General features: G+C 37.7%; 1 protein-coding gene across 1 annotated transcript in view; it reads right to left on the bottom strand.

Moving 5' to 3' along the window:
• Positions 1–24,470, bottom strand: part of SLC30A9 (solute carrier family 30 member 9) — a 70,480-nt gene that overhangs the window by 26,572 nt on the left and 19,438 nt on the right. Inside the window, exons 3-9 of the mRNA XM_065877575.1 lie at positions 22,199–22,261; positions 20,107–20,206; positions 17,897–17,989; positions 17,445–17,527; positions 10,121–10,179; positions 6,430–6,497; positions 3,734–3,836 (exon numbers count right to left, since the gene is read on the bottom strand). Of these exons, the coding sequence (XP_065733647.1) occupies positions 3,734–3,836; positions 6,430–6,497; positions 10,121–10,179; positions 17,445–17,527; positions 17,897–17,989; positions 20,107–20,206; positions 22,199–22,261 (569 nt within the window). The remainder of the gene's footprint in view (positions 1–3,733; positions 3,837–6,429; positions 6,498–10,120; positions 10,180–17,444; positions 17,528–17,896; positions 17,990–20,106; positions 20,207–22,198; positions 22,262–24,470) is intronic.

The following is a 24,470-nucleotide window of genomic DNA, read 5'->3' on the forward strand; positions in this document are numbered from 1 at the left end:
TTTTTTTTTTTTTTTTTTTTGCGGTACAGGGGCCTCTCACTGTTGTGACCTTTCCTGTTGCGGAGCACAGGCTCTGGACGTAAAGACTCAGCGGCCATGGCTCACGGGCCCAGCCGCTCCGCAGCATGTGGGATCTTCCTGGACCGGGGCACGAACCCGTGTCCCCTGCATCGGCAGGCGGACTCTGAACCACTGAGCCAGCAGGGAAGCCCCTTAGGTCATCTTTAATTTCCCCTAGTTACATTTTAAGATTCCAGTGTTAAAGTCTTACACATTTTTTGTTAAATTTACTCCTAAGTATTTAACATCATAAATGGAATTTATTAAAAATTTCACTCTCCATTTGTTTCCTGATAGTAAAAATGCAATTGATTTTTTTAAAAATAAATTTATTTATTTACTTATTTTTGGCTGTGTTGGGTCTTCATTGCTGTGCGTGGCTTTCTCTAGTTGCCGCGAGCGGGGGCTACTCTTCATTGCGCTGCGCCGGCTTCTCATCGTGGTGGCTTCTCTTGTTGCGGAGCACAGGCTCTAGGCGTGCGGGCCTCAGTAGCTGTGGCTCGCAGGCTCAGTAGTTGTGGCGCACGGGCTTAGTTGCTCCACAGCATGTGGGATCTTCCCGGACCAGGGCTCGAACTCGTGTCTCCTGCATTGGCAGGCGGATTCTTAACCACTGTGCCACCAGAGAAGCACCTGCAACTGACTTTTGTACCTTAACCTTCTATTGATTTTGAATGTTAAACTAACCATGCTTCTTGGAATAATACTCGCTTGATTATGATGTATTACCATTTTTGTGTACTCCTAGATTCAATGTGATTATATCTTAAGGATTTTTGCATCTATGTTCATGAGAGATACTGGTTTGTATTTTTTTTTCTTGGAATAACTTTAAGGTTTTGGTATCAGGGTTATGATAGCCTTACTAGAGGAGTTGAAAAGTGTTTCCTTCTACTCTATATTTGAAAGTCTGTGTACTACTGGCATTATTTCTTCGTTAAATGTTTGATAGAATTCTCTTGATAATGTCCCACAGGTCTAAGGCTCCCTTCATCTTTTTTAGTCTCTTTTCACTCTAGTTTTAGTATGAATGTTTTCTACTGCCATATATTTGAGTTCACTAATCATTTTTTCCATGACGTCTAATCTGTTAATTCTATATAGTGGATTTTTCACATCAGATATATTTTTCAGCTCTAAAAGTTCCATTTGGTTCTTCTTTGTATCTTCCATTTCTCTTTTCATGATGTTCATATTTTCTTTTCAATACATGAACGTAGTTATAATAGCCACTTATCCTTTTCTGCTAATTCTACCATATGTCAATTGAGTCTTTCTACTGACTAATTTTTCTCCTGGTTGTGAGTCAGACTTTCTGCTTCATGGTCGTCTAATAATTTTTTTATTAGATGTTGACATTGTGAATGTTATACTGTGTGTCTGGATTTTGTCTTCCTTACATAGCATGTGGGGCTTTATTCTCACAGGTAATTAAGTTACTTGTAAATCAGTGTGATCCCTTAGAGCTTTGTTAGAAAGGTTCTAGAACAGCAGCTGCCAACCTTTTTGGCACCAGGGACCGGTTTCGTGGAAGACAATTTTTCTACGGACCAGTGGCAGACGGTGGGGGGTGGGGTGGAGATGGTTCAGGCGGTGATGCAAGCGATGGGGAGCGGCAGGTGCAGCTTTGCTCGCTCGCTACTCACCTCCTGCTGTGTGGACCAGTTCCTAACAGGCCGAGGTACTGGTCCGCGGCCTGGGGACTGGGGACCCCTGTTCTATAGTCTTTACAACTAAGATAATTTAGCCCTACTGCTAAGGTCTGAGCCTTCTACTGGCCTGAGTAATCAATCAGGACTCTCTGTCTCAGAACATCAGAACTTAATCCAAGCCCGATGTGAACTCTAGGAATGACTCAGCTTAGCGCTCCCTGCTGGTTCTTTGCCTGGTCTCATGGAGCTTTACCCTACACGTGTGTAATCTAACACTCAGCAAAGATTCAACTCAAGGAAAACCCTATGTAGACTTCTGTAGCCTTGTAATTTCTAGCCACTTCAGACTCACTAACCCTAATTTCTACCTTCTCAACTCTATGATGGGTTTCCCACCCTGTTCCACTATCGCAAATGCGCCTCCAAGCAAAACACCAGAGAAATCACAGAGTTCAATTCACCTGTTCCCCTTCCTCAGGGATCATGGTCTTGCATTGCTATTGTCCAATGTTTGAAAATATTGTTTAATATATTTTGTCTAGTTTTTTTAGCTGTTTATAGCAAAAGACTAAAGTCCAATCCTCATTAGTCCAACATGGCTAGAAACATAAGTTCTGTACATAATGTTTTACAACTTGATTTTTTAATTCATATCATGGTTATTATTCCAGATCAGTACATAGCTATCTACCACATGCTTTTAAATCCCTAAATAGTATTTCAGAGTACAGACACTTAAAAATTGTATTCAGGGCTTCCCTGGTGGCACAGTGGTTAAGAATCTGCCTGCCAATGCAGGGGACACGGGTACAAGCCCTGGTCCAGGAAGATCCCACATGCCGCAGAGCAACTAAGCCCGTCTGCCACAACTACTGAAGCCTGCGCACCTTGTGCCAAAAGAGAAGCCACTGCAAATGAGAAGCCCATGCACCGCAGTGAAGAGCAGGCCCCGCTCTCCACAACTAGAGAAAGCCCATGGGCAGCAACAAAGACCCAATGCAGCCACAAATAAAATAAATAAATTTTTTAAAAATTGTCTTCAATGTTTTAAATAACAACTAATACTAAAATTAATAATATGTACATATCTTCTTGGCCAAATGTACAAATATTTTCACATTTTAATTTTCTTACATTCACATAAGCTTTCAACAAAATAGGTACTGTGTGTCATATCTCTCCCACCCTCCTCTCCCCCAACTCAACAGGCAAAATATTATATAATAGTAGTTATTAAATATTTACTGAGTATAAAAATTTAATTCAAGAGAATGAGTTAGTACTAATAGCAAATGCCTGTATTGTTTCCTTACTTTTACAAAACGTTTTAATCCATTTGACAGTGAGTTACATGAGTTCTCAGGTTTAATTTTATTAAGATTGCTCTCCCTGCTTCTTACCATTTTATTATTATTTTTAACTTTGTCTTAAATATTCTTATTATACCTGTGTCTTTTATTGTAAGTTCTCCCAAATCTGTTCTTACATAACAGGAGTATAAATAAATAAATAAATACTAAAATGGTTTTCTCCTTAACAGGCCACATTCTTTAAAATGTGAAATGATATACAAGTAGAAATGTTGTGTTCTTAAAAAAGGCTTAGATTTGTAGTATTCAAAATCAAAATACTAGTCTAAGGTGAAAATCGTTATAATTCATCAATCACATGTGACTATTTTATATCTTTATTCAAAACACTTAAATCCACCGGCTCTTACAGTTATAAGAACTCATATTCACAGACCAAATTTCTACCTAATATAAGAATCTCTTCTACAATAGCCTCTGTGACTGATAATCTTACACTTCATATTTGATTATTGAAAGTTTTTAAAGCGTAACAAACTGCTTTCAAATACTGTCATATTTCTATGTACGTCATCATTCAAAAGTAAAACAACTTTCATTTTCTTCTACAACCCAACTATAGGAATCATTATGTTTTTAAATACGTCAACTTTTAGACTAAAGCCTCAAAAAATATATTACTTTAATAAGAAAGAAGCTTTTGCCCCTCACCTGATTACAAGTATCAGATAAAGAGTGTATAGCTTCTGAGAACATACTTGCTGAACCCGTATAAATCCAGGCAAGAAATTTGAAGAAACAGTTTAATCCATTGCTAGGAGAGAAAGAGAAAATAACTTAGCATAGGTTTAAATAAAAATTCCCATTAAAAGCTTACTTAATTCACACACACACACACACACACACACACACACACACACACACACTAGATTCTGTTCAAAGTAAATTAGAAAGAATCCCTAGTCTTTAAGATTTACTATGTTTTAGGCAACAGGAGTACAAATTTGAAGAACACAGATTATGGTTTCATTAAATATTTAAATGAAAGAGGCATGATACGTGCCAGCAAATTACTTAAGTACGTTTTTTTTATTTTTTTTTTTTTTTTTTATTTATTTTTTTTTTTAAGTACGTTTTGAGAAGATGAGAAAAGAGGGTGTTCTACATATGAACAAAATGGAATCAGAAAGGAAATTATGTCTTATGTGCACTTGGTATTGTTCAGTAGGCCAGTGTCAAAGGGAAGACGTTGGTGAAGGTCGGTTTATTTAATTAGGCAGATGCCAGAGGTGAAGAAAAAACTAGACCAAATAGTCTGTGTCATATGAGAAGGCCATACATGCTAAAATAAACATGGTTAGCTCTGAGGAAGCCAGCTGTACTCAGATTCCAACAGTAATAACTAGTATAATTTATCTCAGGCACTATACTATAGGCACTTACCATGTTTTATTATAATTCTATTATGTAAATGCTAACATTGTAGTAGTTACTTCATCCTCATTTTATAAATGAGGAAACTGTACATCCCCTTCCAGCTACCCTTTTCTCCTCTCCTCCATTTCAAATAATTTCTTTTTTTTTTTTTTTTTTTTTTTTTTGCGGTATGTGGGCCTCTCACTGTTGTGGCCTCTCCCGTTTGCGGAGCACAGGCTCTGGACGCGCAGGCTCAGTGGCCATGGCTCACAGGCCCAGCCGCCCTGAGGCATGTGGGATCTTCCCAGACTGGGGCACGAACCCGTGTCCCCTGGATCGGCAGGCAGACTCTCAACCACTGCGCCACCAGGGAAGCCCTCAAATAATTTCTTGAAAGAATTATATATCCACTCTTGCTGTCTCAGTTTTCCTCACTTTGCACTCAGTCTTCAATCCACTAAACAGTGGCTTCTGCTGCTAACACCTCATAAGATTGTTTTTATCAATATATCAACTGTTTCTTGCTATTAAATTCCTGAAAACATTTTAATATTTTCCTTAATCTCACAGAAGCATTTGCCATTATTTTCTGAAAACACTGTCTTCCTTGATTTCCACAATACTACTGGTTTTCTTCCTACCTTTCTCTTTACTCTTCCTCAGTCTCTTCTGCAGGCTCTTTTTCTTCTACCCGTTTCTTAAATGTTAGCATTCTTCACGGTTTTTTCTCAAGAGCTTCTCCTTCCTCATACATTATATACACATTCTCCAGGTGATCTTAACTACTCCTATGGCTTTAATTATCACCTATATACTAATAACTCTTGATTCTGTATCTCTAATCCCTCCTGAGCTTCGGAGCCATATATACTAACAATAATAATTAATAAGTACATATTACGTAACAGGTACTATGCTAAGCAGTTTATATACATTACATACATTCCTCCAACGTAAAAAGCTTTCACTGTTAATCCTGTTTTATTAATGAAAAGAATTAATTCTGCTGACCAACTCCCCTTGGGTGCCCTATAAATAACTCAAACTCAAAAAGGAACTCATTATTTCCTTTATTCCCACCCTGCCCCCTCCTTCCAGCATTCCTTCTCTCAGTGATGGTGCAATATCTATCCAATTGTCCAAATAAGAAACCTGGGCACCATCGCTAACCAGACCACCTAAATACTTTTTGAAACTAACCGTGACTCTCCATCCCTACTACCACTATCTTTTCTGTATTATTACAAATGACTTCTAGTCTAGTGTCCCTCCAATCCTTGAAGATAAGAATTATGTATTTTACCTTTACATTTCCAGACCATATCAAAATTCCTGACACATGTAACATATGTATTTTAGAAATAAAAGAACAAACTAATGAATTATGGAATTAATGCTCAAGCATACAAAATTAGATGATTCAGTAAAATAGATAAAAGGTAGGCAAAATAACAGGAATCAAGAAGAAAGAGGAGTACTTCACTGCTATATTTAAAATGAATAACCTACTGTATAGCACAGGGAACTCTGCTCAGTGTTATCTGGCAGCCTGGATGGGAGGGGAGTTGGGGGGAGAATGGATACATGTATACGTATGGCTGAGTCGCTTTGCTGTGCACCTGAAACTATCACAACACTGTTAACTGCCTACACTCCAATATAAAATAAAGAGTTAAAAAAAAGAAAGAAGAAAGAGGAAAAAAGAAAGAGGCAAAAGCATTAATTATGTTCTACCAAGGTTAAGTGGGAGAAAAATAAAAGCGCAGGTACTCTTCAGTAGTTATAACCCAGGTTGCTTTAGTTACTCTAAAAATAACCTTGGCCAATTCAACTTTTTAAAAAAGACTTCTATAAATGCCAGTGAAAATGAGAGAAAAATTTTCAGATAGCACCTTTATCTTTATCTAGATACCAAGTAATAAATTCATACATTCAAGGATATATACATTAAAAATATTTCTATTTTAAAAGGCTTATATTTCAGTACTTACATGCAAATGGCAACCATCACCACCTTTCCTGGCCCCTTAAAAAAAACTGATGTCGTTCTAGAGCGTGGCTATAAGACAAAAACAAAAACAAAAAAATCTCTTAACATTTCCCAGAGAAGCATTGTGACGCTAATAAGTGACTCTTGACACACCAGAAAATACCTCCTTTATCAATGCCTCTAAACAACTAGATTTACTTATTTAATTCTTTTTCTCTAGAATTTCCTGTTTAAGATGTGAGAAGACGGAAATTGAAAGTACATGTGGGTCCTTTTGCAGAATCTTAATTGTTTATTTCCTTGTAATTCATTTCCTGCCTACTTCAGGAAAAAATCTGAGTTGGTTACATAAAAACCAGAAGTAAAGTGATAAAAATGTACCACACTAGGGCTTCCCTGGTGGCGCAGTGGTTGAGAATCGGCCTGCTAATGCAGGGGACACGGGTTCGATCCCTGGTCTGGGAAGATCCCACATGCCGCGGAGCAACTAGGCCCATGAGCCACAACTACTGAGCCTGCGCGTCTGGAGCCTGTGCTCCACAACAAGAGGGGCCGCGATAGTGAGAGGCCCGCGCACCGTGATGAAGAGTGGCCCCCGCTTGCCACAACTAGAGAAAGCCCTCACACAGAAACGAAGACCCAACACAGAAAAAATAAATAAATTAATTAATTAAAGTACCCTTAATTAAAAAAAAAAAAATGTACTGCACTGAAATACTCTAAAATTTTCCCATTTCTTGAGCAACTTTTTAACTTATAGTACAAGGAACAGCCAAAGCCAACAAGTTTGTTGCTCTAATTTAACTCATGACTGTTCTCTAAAGACCAAAGACATCAAGTGTTAACAATGTGTTTAATTTCAAAACACACCAAAACAAAAGGAAATCAAACAAGAACATATTCAGGGAAAATATTTTTCTTCAGTCAAATGTTCTTCTGCTATTCCTTGAATTTATACTTTCTGTGTTTCTCCTCCTGCTCTTTCCTCTCCTTGGAATGCTATCATCTTCCACTGCAACCTGGGCAAGCTTTACTCATCTTCTTGTATATCTGGCCAAGTGTCAGCTTTCTACGTAAAGCCTTCCTTGGTCCCCCACAGAGAATACTCACTCTGCTACACATTTATTATTGTACTTTACTTTTCTATTGAAGTACGTCATATATTCTGCCTTATGTAATTTATTCAAGAAATATTTACTGTACAAGTACTATATGCCTGGCACAGTTCTAGATGCTGGGGTACAACAGTAAACAAAACAGAGTCCCTGCCTTCATAGATCTCACTGCCTAGTATAGGAAGATAGAGAGTAAGTCTGTCATATCTGATAGTGATAAATATAATAAAGAAACTAAAACAGAGACTGAGAGAATAGTGTTGGGGGGGTATGATGGACAGGGTTATTTTAGTTAGAATAGTGAGGGAAAGAAGTTCAACGATGAGAAGGACACAACCATGAAAAATCTGGAAGAAAAATGGTTGAGGCAGAGTATACAACACACTCAAAGATTCTGAAACAGAAGTAAGTTTCGTGTGAAGAATGGACAAAAACAAGGCTGGTGACTTCCCTGTTCGCACAGTGGTTAAGAATCCACCTGCCAATTCAGGGGACAAGGGTTTGAGTCCTGATCCGGGAAGATCCCACATACCGCAGAGCAACTAAGCCCATGCGTCACAACTACTGAGCCTGTGCTCTAGAGCCCGCAAGCCACAACTACTGAGCTCATGAACCACAACTACTGAGCGCACATGCCGCAACTACTGAAGCCCGCACATCGCCCGTGCTCCACAACAAGAGAAGCCACTGCAATGAGAAGCTCGTGCACCAAAACGATGAGTAGCCCCCGAAACTAAAGAAAGTCCGTGCACAGCAACAAGGACCCAATGCAGCCATAAATAAATAAATAATTTTTTAAAATTAAAAATAGAACTACCATATACCCAGCAATCCCACTCCTGGGCATAAACCCAGAGAGAACCATAATTCAAAAAGATACATGCACCCCCCAATGTTCATTGCAGCACTATTTACAATAGCCAGGTCATGGAAGCAACCTAAATGCCCATCAACAGAGGAATGGATAAAGAAGATGTGGCACATATATAGAATGGAATATTACTTAACCATAAAAAGGAATGAAATCGTGCCATTTGCAGAGACGTGGATGGGCCCAGAGACTGTCTATACAGGGTGAAGTAAGTCAGAAAGAGAAAAACAAATATTGTATAGTATCGCTTATATGTGGAATCTATGAAAATGATACAGATGAACTTATCTGAAAGCAAAAATAGAGACACAGATGTAGAGAACAAACGTATGGACGCCAAGCAGGGAAGGGGGGGGTGGGATGAATTGGAAGATTGTGATTGACATATATACACTACTGTATATAAAATATCAATAGATAACTAGTGAGAACCTACTGTATAGCACAGAGAACTCTACTCAGTGCTCTGTGGTGACCTAAATGGGAAGGAAATCCAAAAAAGAGGGGATATATGTCTACGTATAGCTGATTCACTTTGCTGTACAGCAGAAACTAACACAACACTGTAAAGCAACTATACTCCAATAAAAATTAGTTGAAAAAAAAAAAAAAGAAAGTAAGATTTGGGGCTGGTCACCAGAGGAGCCAACCACGTAATTAAAGGGTTATAACTTTCCAACCTCCAGTGCTGAGAAAGAGGCTGGAGATTGAGTTCAGCCTCCAATGGCCAGTGGTTTAATCAGTCATGCTTATGTAATGAAGCCTCTGTAAAACCCTGAAAGGAGGGGGTTTGGTGAATGTGCGGAGATTCAGGGAGAGTGGCTGCCCAGAGAGCATGGAAGTTCTGACCCCCTTCCCACATGCCTTGCCTCCTTCACCTCCTCCATCTGGCTGTTCCTGAACTATATATCCTTTAATAATAAACAGGCAATCTAGTTTAAAAAAAATAAAATAAAGAAGTGGGACAGTAAAGGTAAACTTTCTGTACTGGTCCCAATATTAATTTCCTTCTGATAGGAAGGAAAAGAGTTATTCTGGCACACTTGTCAATAAGGTAGTAAGTCTGCTAATGGAAAGATAAGGTACTTCTATCAGATTAGATTTTTTCAATGAAATATAAAACAAGGTCATCAGCTGAAGAGGGAAAGCGAGTCTGCAGGAAGTTTGGGAAGAGAGGAAAAGGTATGCAGTAAGTATCTCACAGAATGGGAGAGTGAACATACTATGGAAGTTTAGTAAGACTGACAAATATTGAGTGTCCATAGATTTTGTACACTTATATAATAAAGAAAAAAAATCATCAAAATGGCTGCGCAATTTTCTCCTCTAAGGGCTGAGCTTCTTGGGTACAATCAGAGGATTAGCACTTTGAATGTTAAACAAGGTTAAGAGTAGAAGGAAAAAGAATAAAGGAAATTAAAGGTGTATACAAGAGCTAAATCTTGCTAAAAATCTAACAAAATAAATCATCTATATCTATATGCTTATGTATATAACACAGTTATGAATTTAAAGAGAACTTATGTCCCAATTTTTTTAATTTTAAAAACAGACAGAAGCAAAGAGACTGTAATTCAGTAAATTACAATCTACTTAAGAAAATCTTGGTATAGGATCACAGACATGCTAGATTTTCACCATGGACTGATACTAGGATTTTCTGTGCAACACATACACACATAACATTAACAGAAAGATATCCTTACCTTGGTATTTCCCAGAAACTCTCTATATTCTCTCAATACTTTTTGGTTTCTAAATAGCCCTATAAGAAAAGAATTACACAATACATTTAGGTCATACATATTCTTATCAGTCACATTTTAGATTAACACAATTATTCTAAGACTATGTTAAATCATCTTCTACTAGCTACCAACAAAAATGTTATTAGAAGAAATCTGAATTTGCAACTTGATTAAAAAACAGGCAAAGGGTTTGAATACTTTTCTCCAAAGATGATATACAGATGGCCAACAGGTGCATGAAAAGATGCTCGTATCACTAATCATCAGAGAAATGAAAATCAAAACCACAATGAGGTATCACTTCACACCCATCAGAATGGCTACTGTCAAACAAAAACAAAACAAAAAAAACCCAACAGAAAATAACAAGTATAGGGACTTCCCTGGTGGTCCAGTGGTTAAGACTCCACACTCCCAATGTAGGGAGCACAGGTTTGATCACTGGTCAGGGAACTAAGATCCCGCATGCCACAGAGCGCAGTCAAAAAAATAATAATGATAGTAACAAGTATAGGCAAGGATGTAGAGAAATTGGAAATCTTGAGTATGTTGGTAGGATTATAAAATATTGCAACTGCCATGGAAAACATGGAGGTTCCTCAAAACAATTAAAAACTACCATATGGGGTTTCCCTGGTGGTGCAGTGGTTGAGAATCTGCCTGCTAATGCAGGGGACACGGGTTCGATCCCTGGTCTGGGATGCAGGGGACACGGGTTCAATCCCTGGTCTGGGAGGATCCCACATGCCGTGGAGCAACTAGGCCCGTGAGCCACAATTACTGAGCCTGTGCTTCTGGAGCCTGTGCTCTGAAACAAGAGAGGCCGCGATAGTGAGAGGCCCGTGCACCGCGATGAAGAGTGGCCCCCGCTTGCCACAACGAGATAGCCCTCGCACAGAAACGAAGACCAGACACAGCAAAAATAAATAAATTCATTAATAAAACTCTTACCCCCAACATCTTCTTGGAAAAAAAAAAATACCATATGATCTAGCAATCCTACTTCTGGGTATATACGCAAAAAAAATGAAAGCACAGTCTCAAAGAGGTATTTTCACACCCAAATTCACAGCAGCACACAGCAGCACCATTCACAATGGACAAGAAGTGAAAGCAACCAAAACATCCATGGACAAATAAATGGATAAACAAAATGTGGTATATGCATATAATGGAATATTATTTAGACTTTATGAGGAAGTAAATCCTGTCACATGGATGAACCTTGAGGACATTATGCTAAGTGAAATAACTTAGTCAAAAACACAAATACTGTATGATTCCATTTATGTGAGGTATCTACAGTAGTCAAATTCATAGAAGCAGAAAAAAGAATAGTAGTTACTAGGGGCTCAAGGGAGAGGGAGAAGGGAATTGTTTAACATGTATAGTTTCAGTTTTGCAAGATGAAAAAGGTTCCAGAAGAACATTTTCTGGAAATGTTTCATAACAATGTGAATATACTTAGCACTTCTGAACTGTACACATAAAAACAGTTAAAATGATAAATTTTATGTTGTATTTTTGCAATGAGATAAAGGCAGTTTGCTAAGAGTCTCGTCTCAGTATTAACTAAAAAATACAAGAACCAATTCTTCATTGTTAGCTCAAAGTTTAAAAATACAGGAAAAAATATTTTTCTATTACCGTGCTTTCTCAAATTCTGTACTTTAAATATCTCCTTTAATATATGTACAAGGCTATTCATGGTACCATTATTTTACTAGCAAAAAACTGGAAATGACAGAAGGAGGAAATAACTGAATAAACTATGCTGTACCCCCAAAAATGGAGTATTATAAAAGAAATGAAGAAATGTCTCTATTTCCTGCTATGGAATATTCTCCAGGACATATTATCAAGTAAAAAAAAAAAAAAAGCAAGCACAGAAAGTATGCATAATATGCCTTATTTATGAAAAGGGGAGTCTAAATTACCAGTATATATGCTATTTTATTGCAATTTTTAAAGGGAAAAAATAACCCCCAAACTAAATTTTTTTTAATTAATTAATTTTATTTTATTTTATTTTTGGTTGTGTTGGGTCTTTGTTGATGTGCATGGGCTTTCTAGTTGCAGCGAGCGGGGGCTACTCTTTGTTGTGGTGTGCGGGCTTCTCACTGCGGTGGCTTCTCTTGTTGTGGAGCACACGCTATAGACGCGCGGGCTTCAGTAGCTGTGGCTCGCGGGCTCTAGAGCGCAGGATCAGTAGCTGTGGTGCACGGGCTTAGCTGCTCTGTGGCATGTGGGATCTTCCCAGACCGGGACTTGAACCCATGTCCCCTGCATTGGCAGGTGGATGCTTAACCACTGCACCACCAGGAAAGACCCCAAACTAATTTTTTAAACAGTTACCCATGTTAGAGAGAGGGAGTAGGGTAGAGAAGACAGGGATGGGAGCTAAACTTCTTTGAAGTGTTTTGTCTGGTAAAGGTCGCTTTGGAATTGTGTAAACATTTTACAAAATTATAAAATAAAAATAATTTCTCAAAATCTAAAGCAAAATGAAACAAATGAAGCTAATTTTACATCTGTTAGATGGTTTATCCATACAATGAGAAATTAAAAGTGACTTTAAAGCATAGACATTTGACTATATATCCCTCGTGGGATATATAATGATGACAAAAGAAAAACAGAAATCTTAAAACACCTTGATAGCAATATCGATCCTGTTAGTTTGAAACTACACTGTATTCTCTCTATATGTGTGTACACCCACATAAGAACAAACCAAAAATGTAATTAATTATGTTAATGAATTAAGAAATAAGATTTTCAGTGTAAGAGATACAAAAAGAAAAGAAACAATGTTTATCAGAATAACCTATGTCTCTTTTCTTAAGAAATAAAAAGTATTTCCTAGCTCTGTCCACTGAAAAGACCTTAAAAATACATCAACCTGTTAAGAATGAGTATCCCTAATGCCCACAGGTCTCTCAATTTTATTTCCTATTAAAAGGAAAGGGTCTCCTGTTAGAAATGGCTGATTCCCAATCTGGGGCAGGAAATATACTAAATAAACCTGAAACATCTTATTGTACCTAAAAGCAAGGATGCTACAACAGTACCTGGATTAAGACAAAAGGACTTTGGAGCCAATGTGAGATGCTTCCACTGGCCAAAGTGAAGTTGAGCACTACGACTTTGCCTACTTTGTTCTTTCCTTCCCTGCAAGTCTTCTTCATGCTCTTCCGATCTCCTGATCTCCTTCCTACCCACTGCTGTCCCTCTTGACACTTAAGACCCACACACTCAAAACACTCTCCCAACCCCTTTTCTTCCTGTGCTACTGACCACAACTGTCTCATAATTTCCACCTAGAAATTTCACCAGCTCATGAGGAGAAGGATATATTGTCACCTTTAAGCCTTGGTCCTATGCAGAACTTAGAAATATAGTTAAAGAAGTCAGAATCCTCCTAAATAAAGCCTGACCAAAAAAAAGTCTAATTTTTGCAAATACTAGCACGTCTATCTCTACTTTAATCCTGCCACATTACCGTTCAGTTCCACAGAGTAACAGAACTGTAACTGTAGTACAAGTATCTAATTCCCCAATGGATTATGCCCTACTCGAAGATTTCATCATATCCTATATTAGCACCTGTATTGCCTATAAAGAAACCCAATGGAAGCCATTAACTGAATAGTGATACCACAATTCTGGGGCTCCCTGACCCCCACATGTATTTCTTTCATCAAAAGTAAACATTTCGGGCTTCCCTGGTGGCGCAGTGGTTAAGAGTTCGCCTGCCGATGCAGGACATGCGGGTTCGTGCCCGAGTCCGGGAAGATCCCACATGCCGCCGAGCGGCTGGGCCCGTGAGCCATGGCCGCTGAGCCTGCGCTCCGCAACGGGAGAGGCTACAACAGTGAGAGGCCCACGTACCGCAAAGAAAAAAAAAAAAAAAAAGTAAATAATTCATGGAATTCCCTAGTGGTCCAGTGGTTAGGACTCTGCACTTCCACTACAGAGGGCACGGGTTCAATCCCTGGTCAGGGAACTAAGATTCCACAAGCCGTGCAGTGCAGCCAAAAAAAAAAAAAAAAAAAAGTAAACATTTCAGCTACAGGAGAGGGTGCAGAGAAAAGGGAACCCTCTTGCACTGTTGGTGGAATGTAAATTGCTACAACCGCTATGGAGAACAGTATGGAGGTTCCTCAAAAAAACTAAAAATAGGGCTTCCCTGGTGGCACAGTGGTTGAGAGTCCGCCTGCCGATGCGCACTGGTTAAGAATCCGCCTGCCAATGCAGGGGACATGGGTTCGAACCCTGGTCCAGGAAGATCCCACATGCCATGGAGCAACTAAGCCCATGTGCCACAACTACTGAGCCTGTGCTCTAGAGCCCACGAGCCACAACTACTGAGCCCGTGTGCCTACAGCCCATGCTCGGCAACAAGAGAAGCCACTGCAATGAGAAGCCCATGCACCACAACCAAGACCCAAAGGAGCCAAAAACAAATAAATAAAATAAATAAATTTATTAAAAAAAAAAAAGACACATGCACCCCAATGTTCATTGTGGCACTATTTACAATAGCCAGGTCATGGAAACAACCTAAATGCCCATTGACAGACGAATGGATAAAGAAGATATGGTACATAAATACAATGGAATATCACTCAGCCATAAAAAGGAACGAAACTGGGTCATTTGTAGAGATGTGAATGGACCTAGAGACTGTCATACAGAGTGAAGTAAGTCAGAAAGAGAAAAACAAATATTGTATATGAATGCATATATGTAGAATCTAGAAAAATGGTACAGATGAACTTGTTTGCAAGGAAGAAATAGAGACACACACAGAGAACAAATGTATGGACACCAAGGGGGAAAAGGAGGGATGAGATGAATTGGGAGATTGGGATTGACATATATACACTAATACGTATAAAATAACTAATGAGAACCTGCTGTATAGCACAGGGAACTCTCCTTTACTTTGCTGTACAGTAGAAACTAACACAACATTGTAAAACAACTATACCCCAATTTTTTTTTAATTTATTTATTTATTTTTTTTATACCCCAATTTAAAGAAAAAAATACATTTCAGCTACAGACTCAACACATCCCTATCAAAACCCCAAGGACATTTTTCACAGAAATAGAACCAAAAAATTCTATACGTTTTATGAAACCACAAAAGACCCCAAATAGCTAAAGCAATACTGAGAGAAAAGAATAAAGCTGGAGGTATCACATGCCCTGATTTCAAACTAAATTACAAAGCCATAGTGATCAAAACAGCATGGTATTGGCAGAAAAAGAGACATACATCAGTGGAACAGAATTTAGAGCCCAGAAAGAAACCCACACATATATGGACAATTAATTTATGACAAAGGAGCAAACATCATACAATGGAAGGACAGTCTCTTCAACTCATTAGTTGGGAAAATGGGGACAATGGGACAGTTACATGCAAAAAGATGAAACTAGGCCATTATCTCACACCTTAAACAAAAATCAACACAAAACGGATTAAAGACCTCAATGTAAGGCCTGAAACCATAAAACTCCCAGAAGAAAACATAAGCAGCAGTACACCCTGACATCGGTCTTCACTCTATCTTTCTAGCTATATCTCCTCAGGTAAGGGAAACAAAAGCAAAAATAAACTAACAGGACTACATCAAACTAAAAAGCTCCTACACAGCAAAAAAAACCATCAACAAAATGAAAAGACAACCAACCTAATGAATGGGAAAAGAAATGAAATATCTGATAAGGGGTTAATATCCAAAAAATACAGACAACCCAATTTAACAACAACAACAAAAAAACCCAATTAAAAAATGCAGGGGAGGGCTTCCCTGGTGGCGCAGTGGTTGAGAGTCCACCTGCCGATGCAGGGGACACGGGTTCGTGCCCCGGTCCGGGAAGATCCCACATGCCACAGAACGGTTGGGCCTGTGAGCCATGGCCGCTGAGCCTGCGCGTCCGGAGCCTGTGCTCCACAACGGGAGAGGCCACAGCAGTGAGAGGCCTACATACCACAAAAAAAAAAAAAAAAAAAAAAAAAGCAGGGGAGCTGAATAGGCATTTTTTCCAAAGACATTTTTTCATACAGATGGCCAACAGAATATGAAAAGATGTTCAACATCACTAATTATTAGGGAAATGTAAATCAAAACACAATGAGACATCACCTCACGCCTGTTCGAATGGCTAGTATCAAAAAGGTAAGAAAAAACAAGTGTTGGTGAGGATGCGGAGAAAAGGAAAACCATATGCACTGTTGATGGGAATGCAAATTAGTGCATCCTACTAAGGAAAACAGTATGGAGATTCCTCAAAAAATTAAGAATAAAATTACCATATGATCCAGCTATCCCATTTTTGGGTATTTAATCCAAAGAATATGAAAACACTAATTAGAAAAGATATACGCACCTCTATGTTCACTGTAGCATTTATTTTCAATAGCCAAGATATGGAAACAACCTAAGCCCCCAACAACAGATGAATGGATAAAGATGTGGTATTTTTACTCAATGGAATACTACTCAGTCATAAAAAAGGTGAACTCTTACCATCTGCTAAGTGAGACAAGTCAGATGGAGAGATGTAAATACCATATGATTTCACTCATATGTGGAATATAAAAAACAAACAAACAAACGAAATAAATGAACAATCCAAAGCAAACCAAAAATGTAGATTCAGAAAACAGTAGTGGTTACTGAGGGTGAAATGGGTAAAATGGATCAACTGTACAGTAACAGATGGAAACTAAATTTTTGGTGGTGATCACACTGTAGGGTAAACAGAAGTAGAAATATAATGTTGTACACATGAAATATATGTTATAAACCAATGTTACCTCACTGAAAAACAAATTTAAAAAAAAGAAACTAAACATTTCATTCCTGTGGATTTAAGTGCAGCTCTCCTTAGCATATCTGTGAATATAAAGATGCTCAACAGCTGTTTGCTTCTTCTGAGAGGCCAAAACCCCTTAGAAACTAGGATTTACCTTTAAACAGGTACAATCTTCAAATCAGACCCTAAGTTTTAATATTCATATATCTTATAGAAACCACAAACTACCTTTGCATGCTCTCATGATCTTTAAAAAGCTATAGAGGAGAAAACAAATAATACTCTTTTTATAAAATAATTGAATCCCAAAATGAAAACTGGTATTTGCTAGAAGCAACAAAGCCAAGGCCAAGAGGTGGGCAACCACTAGGGAGGGCATAGTTATTATAGGCACAAGTCTTACTTACAAGTTGCTTTTCAGTTAACTCAGCTGTAAATTTAATATACTTACTTTCTCTATATTCTATTTCTGCTTCCTTACGAAGTTTTTTCTCTCTGGCAAGAGCTTCAGGGCTTCCCCAAACTTCCAAAGATCTGTGTACACACAACCACCACCAATGACAATTTTAATGACTTTATTATAATCATATTTAAATCTAGATAACTAAAACTATATGAGAATTTAACAACAAAGCATAAGGTCCTTTAGGAAAAATATAAAGCACTTAAATTTTTCTAAATTAAATCTAAACAGTAAGAGTGAATTCAACAGCAAATATTCTCATAAATTATGACTTTTTTTGCTAACTAGTACATACTAGTAACTCTCAGATAAATTTAGAAATGTAAAAATATTCTGCTTTTAAAACATGTCATTTTAAAAATTCTGAGTCTGTCTAAAATACATTTTTATTAATCCCAAATTCAGCTTGTATTTTTATTCTAAAAGAACTATATTCTTACTTTGCCTCCACATCTGATCTCAAGTATACAGTAAAGGACTCGGTATCTTCATGAGGACTTCGTCGTCTGATTTTTCGAAGTTGTTCTAGATCACTGAAGAAAGAAATATGTTGAATTTATTCAGACAAGGTTCATATGGTTCATGTACTTAAAAGGATTAAGGGCAGATAAAAGCCACTACACTGATCCTCATTTTAATAGCTAAATCTGTATAGCCTATAAAAAACAGTTTAAAGATGACATTTTGTACACAAAAGTGACTTAGAGACACTTGAAACACTAAGAATTATTCTTGATGCTCAATATCGATACCATAACATAATATGTAGAGAGTCAATTCCTTTATTAGTGCTTGCACTTTATCTGCTAGGGACACACCATTGCAATGTCTGATGTATGAAGAAAGAAAGTGAAAAGTGGAAAGAACACGGATTAGAGTATTATCCCTCTATTTAAGAATTTAAATTTAAAATTTACAGTCATTTGTTTATATCCAGATTAATACTAAGTGGTAATATCATTCATAGATACCAAGTTATAAAGAATATGTGTCAATTTCATGCTATTTAATTATTTTCCTTTCTCTTAAATTCTGAAATGTTAATACATTCATCAAGTCACTGCTAAATAGTCATACTAAATTTGATCATTGGTCCTCCTAAGGAAAGTTTGTAATAGCAACGAAGAGACCTATAAATAAAAATCTGGGGCGTATCCTGGTGGCCTAATAGTTAGGATTCCAGGCTCTCACTGCCATGGCCTGGGTTCAATCCCTGGTCAGGGATAAGATCCTGCAAGCTGCGTGGCGCAGTCAAAAAATAAATAAATAAAAAGTAAAAATAAAATAAAGTAAGTTTAACAATCAACTATCACACATCAAAAAAAAGTCTGGGGCTTCCCTGGTGGCGCAGTGGTTGAGAGTCCGCCTGCCAATGCAGGGGACACGGGTTCGTGCCCCAGTCTGGGAAGATCCCACATGCTGCGGAGCGGCTGGGCCCGTGAGCCATGGCCACTGAGCCTGTGCGTCCGGAGCCTGTGCTCCGCAACGGGAGAGGCCACAAGAGGCCCACGTACTGCGCAAAAAAAAAAAAAAAAAAAAAAAGTCTGGACCAAGTAACAAAAGATATATATTCTGGTTCCCTCTCTGTCACTGACTCACTAAATAAGCTACATCATCACTCTTTATTATGTTCCCTGGCCTATAATGTGGAGATAGCAATACTTAACCTACTTAACTCACAAAATTGTTGTATGTGAAACAGAATATAGTTTTATATCATTATCATAATTGGTTGTTGTTTCAATAGTTATGGAAGTTATAAAACTGATTACAGGAATTCTTATTTCTTGGTATTATACCATAGACCATATGACCATGGGCTGGGGGTGGGGTAGGGTAGGGGAGGCTAGATCATCTGATGTCGAAATTACCAAGATATCTTGCACATAAATATGGTTTTTCTAGGTAAACCCACAAAAGAGGGGGAAAAGTTTAAATTTGTGGAAAATACCTCACTAAATCTCTTTAATTACAAGAAAATTAATAACAAGATACCAGAGAGAAGGAAAATAATTTATACTCAACGTGAATCACAGCTGGAGTGTGAACATAAACATAATAAAACTGCTTTACCAAAAAAACCAAAATTTTAAAGTTATACAAATATGCAAATAATCTTATTGATAACTTTACTACATATTAACATAACAATAAACTCCTAAGGTTCTTGTGTGACACAAAGATATTGAAGAACCTACCTTTTTGAGTTAAAGGAGCCAAGAAACACTGGAACTGCTCGTCCTGGAGCAGCCTTCAGTTTAGTAAGCTAAAAATTGTAACTTTTTTTTTTTCACGGTACGCGGTCCTCTCACTGTTGTGGCCTCTCCCATTGCGGAGCACAGGCTCCGGACGCACAGGCCCTTCGGCCATGGTTCACGGGCCCAGCCGCTCCGCGGCATGTGGGATCTTCCCAGATGGGGGCACGAACCCGCGTCCCCTGCATCAGCAGGCAGACTCTCAACCACTGCGCCACCAGGGAAGCCCCAAAATTGTAACATTTTTTTAACTGAATAAAAATACTTCTTCAATTTAGGAAGGAGCCATGGTAAAGTTTCCACATGGATGTTAGCGGGTTAACAAATTCTAGGAAATAACTGGTTATTTAGATTTAGATAGAGCAAACTACCCCATTTTTAAAAAATTACTGTACCTGGATTTGAGGCAGAACTCATTCATTGCTCTGACTCCAGTGATGAAATTATTCTGAGTGTACTTTGGTCCATATTCCCTCTTTTTAAGGACTGCTTTGACTAAAACCAAAAATATAGGAAAACATACTAAATATGTACATTGGAAGTCACATTTGAAGATTAACATATGCTGAGTTTTAAGTGGATTCACTAATGAATTCCATAGAAAACTGTTTTTCCTGATGTACTGAATGGCGTCAGAAAAAAAAAGTTTACTCCAAGTACAGAATAGGACAGAATTACACTTGTAACCACCCAGCTTTATCTCCACAGTTCATCAGTAACTGATGACAAAATGTCAACCCTTTGTCTAAAGGATACCTTATATAGGTATTACTGGTCTGTTTAAATCGTACTAGTACAATTTAAATTGCTTAGGGTCTAAATGAAAATGAACTGAAGTTTCAATAAAAAATTAGACGCTGGTTCGGTGTTTTACAAACACTGGTGAAACCAGCATTTTATAAAAAATGAAATAGAAAGTAATCAAAGAGTACTGCACATAATGAAGAACAAGCACTTTTTGTGAAAACTTTTGTTTCAGTTACATATAGTAATCTACATATATACTAGATCATTAGTATTTCTTAAGTGGTTTGCAGTCAAAAAAGTCTGAAAGTCATTGGGCCATTTCACATAATGTAACGAAGATGAAGTAACTATAAGGAACATTTTTATCAGTTAAAAATTATAGGAAGTTAATTATAGACTATAGGTGAAATACTGCCTTCTAAATTTTTCCTATTATCAAGTATCAACCTGTCCATAAAAAAGCCAGAGACATCAATAATAAAATAAAATACCAATTTGGCATCAATTATAGTCTATGAATTAAAAATTGCAGTCAACATTGGTCTGTTCATTTTTATAGTGAGACTTTTGGTCACAAAACACAAATAACATAAGCAAATCTCTGAAAATTGTTACCTAGCCACTTCATATTCTATTCTAATGTCTAGTAACTATTGAGTTTTCTATTGTACTTACAAGTTGAAAGAACAAATTAAGACTAAAATTATCCATCACTACAGTAGGTAAAAAGAATCTTAAAATAACACACGAACTATTAAAATCAAATGCACAAATAATAGTTAACAAGAATATTTCAAAACTAAAGTTCAATATAAAAACCAAAACCTAATTTGAAAAAAAGTATATAAAGAAGTTCAGGTTTCTTTTTGCATGAGTTTCTCTAAACTACCTTACTCTAAAAATCCTAAAATTCTAAGTCCAAATAAACTTCTCTGGATCAGAGAGGAGAATTACATTGCTCTTCAAAAAGATTAGGTTTTCTTTTACATTACTTTTTAATAATTTCTTCAAAGTAGCTAGAAATCCCTGTTGGCCAGTCCTAGTCCAGATTACTGATGATAAGACAACATTAAGTAGTCTTAATTGTGACTGTACACTATCATCTCCAAAGTTATCCTAGAAAAGAAGTCCCACTTTTAGCACAATCTTATAGGGAGGAAACTAAGGCTCAGAGAAATAAAGTAAACTGCCCAAAGCCATACAGCTAGTATGTCCTAGTTACAAATTGAATCCACTTTTCTCTGACGCCAAAGCCATGGTGCTCCTAATCACAGAATTAGTACCTCCATGAAACATGCTACTTTGGAGATGGAAGCCATAGCGCGTTATAAAGAAGAGAGCTGCAAACAAGAATTCCTTCATCACTCAGTCACTCCCAGAAAAGGAAATCAGACAAGAATGTCCAAACTCTACCTGGATTTGAACAAGCTGTAGGTGTTGGCCTCTTGTTCTTTATTAATCACATTACTTTTCTAAAAATGATAAAGCAATTGATGACTTTTATTTGCCATTACTCCTTTCTTTGGGCTTTTGAAAAAAGAACTTGCATAAAATTTATGACTAAAATGCAAAGTAAACTTCAGGAGAAAATTAGTTTATAAATAGAATAAGTCCTTATGGTCAATATATTTAAAGAAAAATGAACATACCCTTATAACTATAAAGAGCTCTATATAAACTAACTTTATATATTTAATTCAAAACACCATTATAATAAAAAATAGAATAAAATATATTTACCTCTTACTTGGAGAGGTTCTTGCTTAATAAGTGGAGCTTTCAGTTCTGCACCAATATTCTCCGCTGTAAAGTTCATTTTTAAAAAGATATTAAGCAGCTGTTTTCATACAAACCTATAAACTTAATTAATATTAGCTGACAATCTGGCAATGTATAAAAAAGATAATATTATCACATGGGCTTCCCTGGTGGCGCAGTGGTTGAGAGTCCGCCTGCCGATGCAGGGGACACGGGTTCGTGCCCTGGTCCGGGAAGATCCCACATGGCGCGGAGCAGCTAGGCCCATGAGTCATGGCCGCTGAGCCGGCGTGTCCGGAGCCTGTGCTCCGCAAGGGGAGAGGCCACAACAGTGAGAGGCCCGTGTACGGCAAAAAAAAAAAAAAAAAAAAAAGATAATATTATCACAGACCAAGTTGGATTTATCCTAGGAATGAAACAGTAGTTAAACATTAGAAAAGCTATTAATTCCCCTCATTAACAGATTGAAGGAGAAAAACTATAGAATCATTTCAGGAGCTAAACAAAGAGCATTTAATAAAATTCAGCACCCATGCAAGTTTCAAACCTTTTTAAGAAAATTAGGACAAAAAGGAATTTCCTTAAAGGGTAAAGCAAACCTATAACAAACATTGCATTCAATGGTGAAAATTTAGATGCATCACTTTAAAACAAGGGCACATGCTGTCGATTCTTCCACCCAAAACTGTTCTATAGATACTATTCAATGAAGAAAGGATGACGATTAAGTGGTTATTGGAACAACTGTACAACTCCCTCCCCTCCAAAAAATTTAATGAAAGAAAACTGGAATCTACCTCACACCATAAACAACCAATTCCAGGTAAATTAATGACTTAAATAGGAGACGATATATCCAGCAAATATAATCAACAAAGGATAACTATCAAGAATATTCAGGAATTCCTCCAGATCTATTAACAAAAAGACAACCCATTAGAAAAAATAAGGGCAGAAGACAAGAACAAACTTGCACAGGAAAGGAAATACAAACAACCAATAAACATATGAAGAGATGATAGCCTCGGGCTTCCCTGGTGGCGCAGTGGTTGAGAGTCCCCCTGCCGATGCAGGGGACACGGGTTCGTGTCCCGGTCCGGGAAGATCCCACATGCCGCGGAGCGGCTGGGCCCGTGAGCCATGGCCGCTGAGTCTGTGCATCCGGAGCCTGTGCTCCGCAACGGGAGAGGCCACAACAGTGAGAGGCCCGCGTACCGAAAAAAAAAAAAGAAAAAAAAGAATCCACCTGCCAATGCAGGGGACACGGGTTCGAGCCCTGGTCCGGGAAGATCCCACATGCTGCGGAGCAACTAAACCCGTGCACCACAACTACTGAGCCTGTGCTCTAGACCCCACAAGCCACAATTACTGAGCCCGTGTGCCACAACTACTGAAGCCCGCGTGCCTAGAGCCCGTGGTCTGCAACAAGAGAAGTCACCACAATGAGAAGCCCGCATACCGCAATGAAGAGTAGCCCCCGCTCCCCACAACTAGAGGAAGCCCGCATGCAGCTTGCAAATAAACAATAAATAAATAAATAAAATAAAAAGGTTTTAAAAAAAAGAAGGCAAGGTTCTCAGGTTAGGTGGTAAATTCCCAGGCGTTGATTTTATTATGCTTTCTAACTTACATACACATAGCATGTATTCTTTTATATGTATCAAATATTTTGTAATAAAAATCTCACCCTTAAAACCTTTTCTCTTATCATATCTTCATTCACTAATATAACATTTTGGAGCTTATTAACAATAGCTAACATTTACTAAGTATTTACCATGTGCCACATACAGTACACTATGTGTTTTACATGCATTATTTCATTTAATCCTCACAAAACTGCTCTGAGGTAAGTACTATTATTATCTTCATCTTATTCAGAAAATTTTGGAACTTCCCTCAAAGTCACACAGCTAGTATTTTAAACATGGAAGCACAGTCAGGATTGAAACCCAAGTCATTTCGATTTGTCTCCTCTCTTAACCACTTTCCTACATTACCTCTATGTTTAAAATAATAATTGATTTATAAGTAGATATTTGTGCATTTTTGGGAAAAGAGGATAGAAGTGAAAACTGGATCAGCAACATGAAGATCACTGGCAACCTTCTGACAACAGCAGTTTCAGCAGGAAGAGTAGGGATGGAGCAACAGGTTGAGGTGAGAATGGGAGATGAGGAAGTGAAAGCAATATCTGGACTTTCAGTAAGAGCTGGAAAAGAGAATGGAATCAAGGAAATATTGATTTTATTTT

Source organism: Phocoena phocoena, chromosome 5 (assembly GCF_963924675.1).
Source record: "Phocoena phocoena chromosome 5, mPhoPho1.1, whole genome shotgun sequence".
Lineage (NCBI taxonomy): Eukaryota > Metazoa > Chordata > Mammalia > Artiodactyla > Phocoenidae > Phocoena > Phocoena phocoena.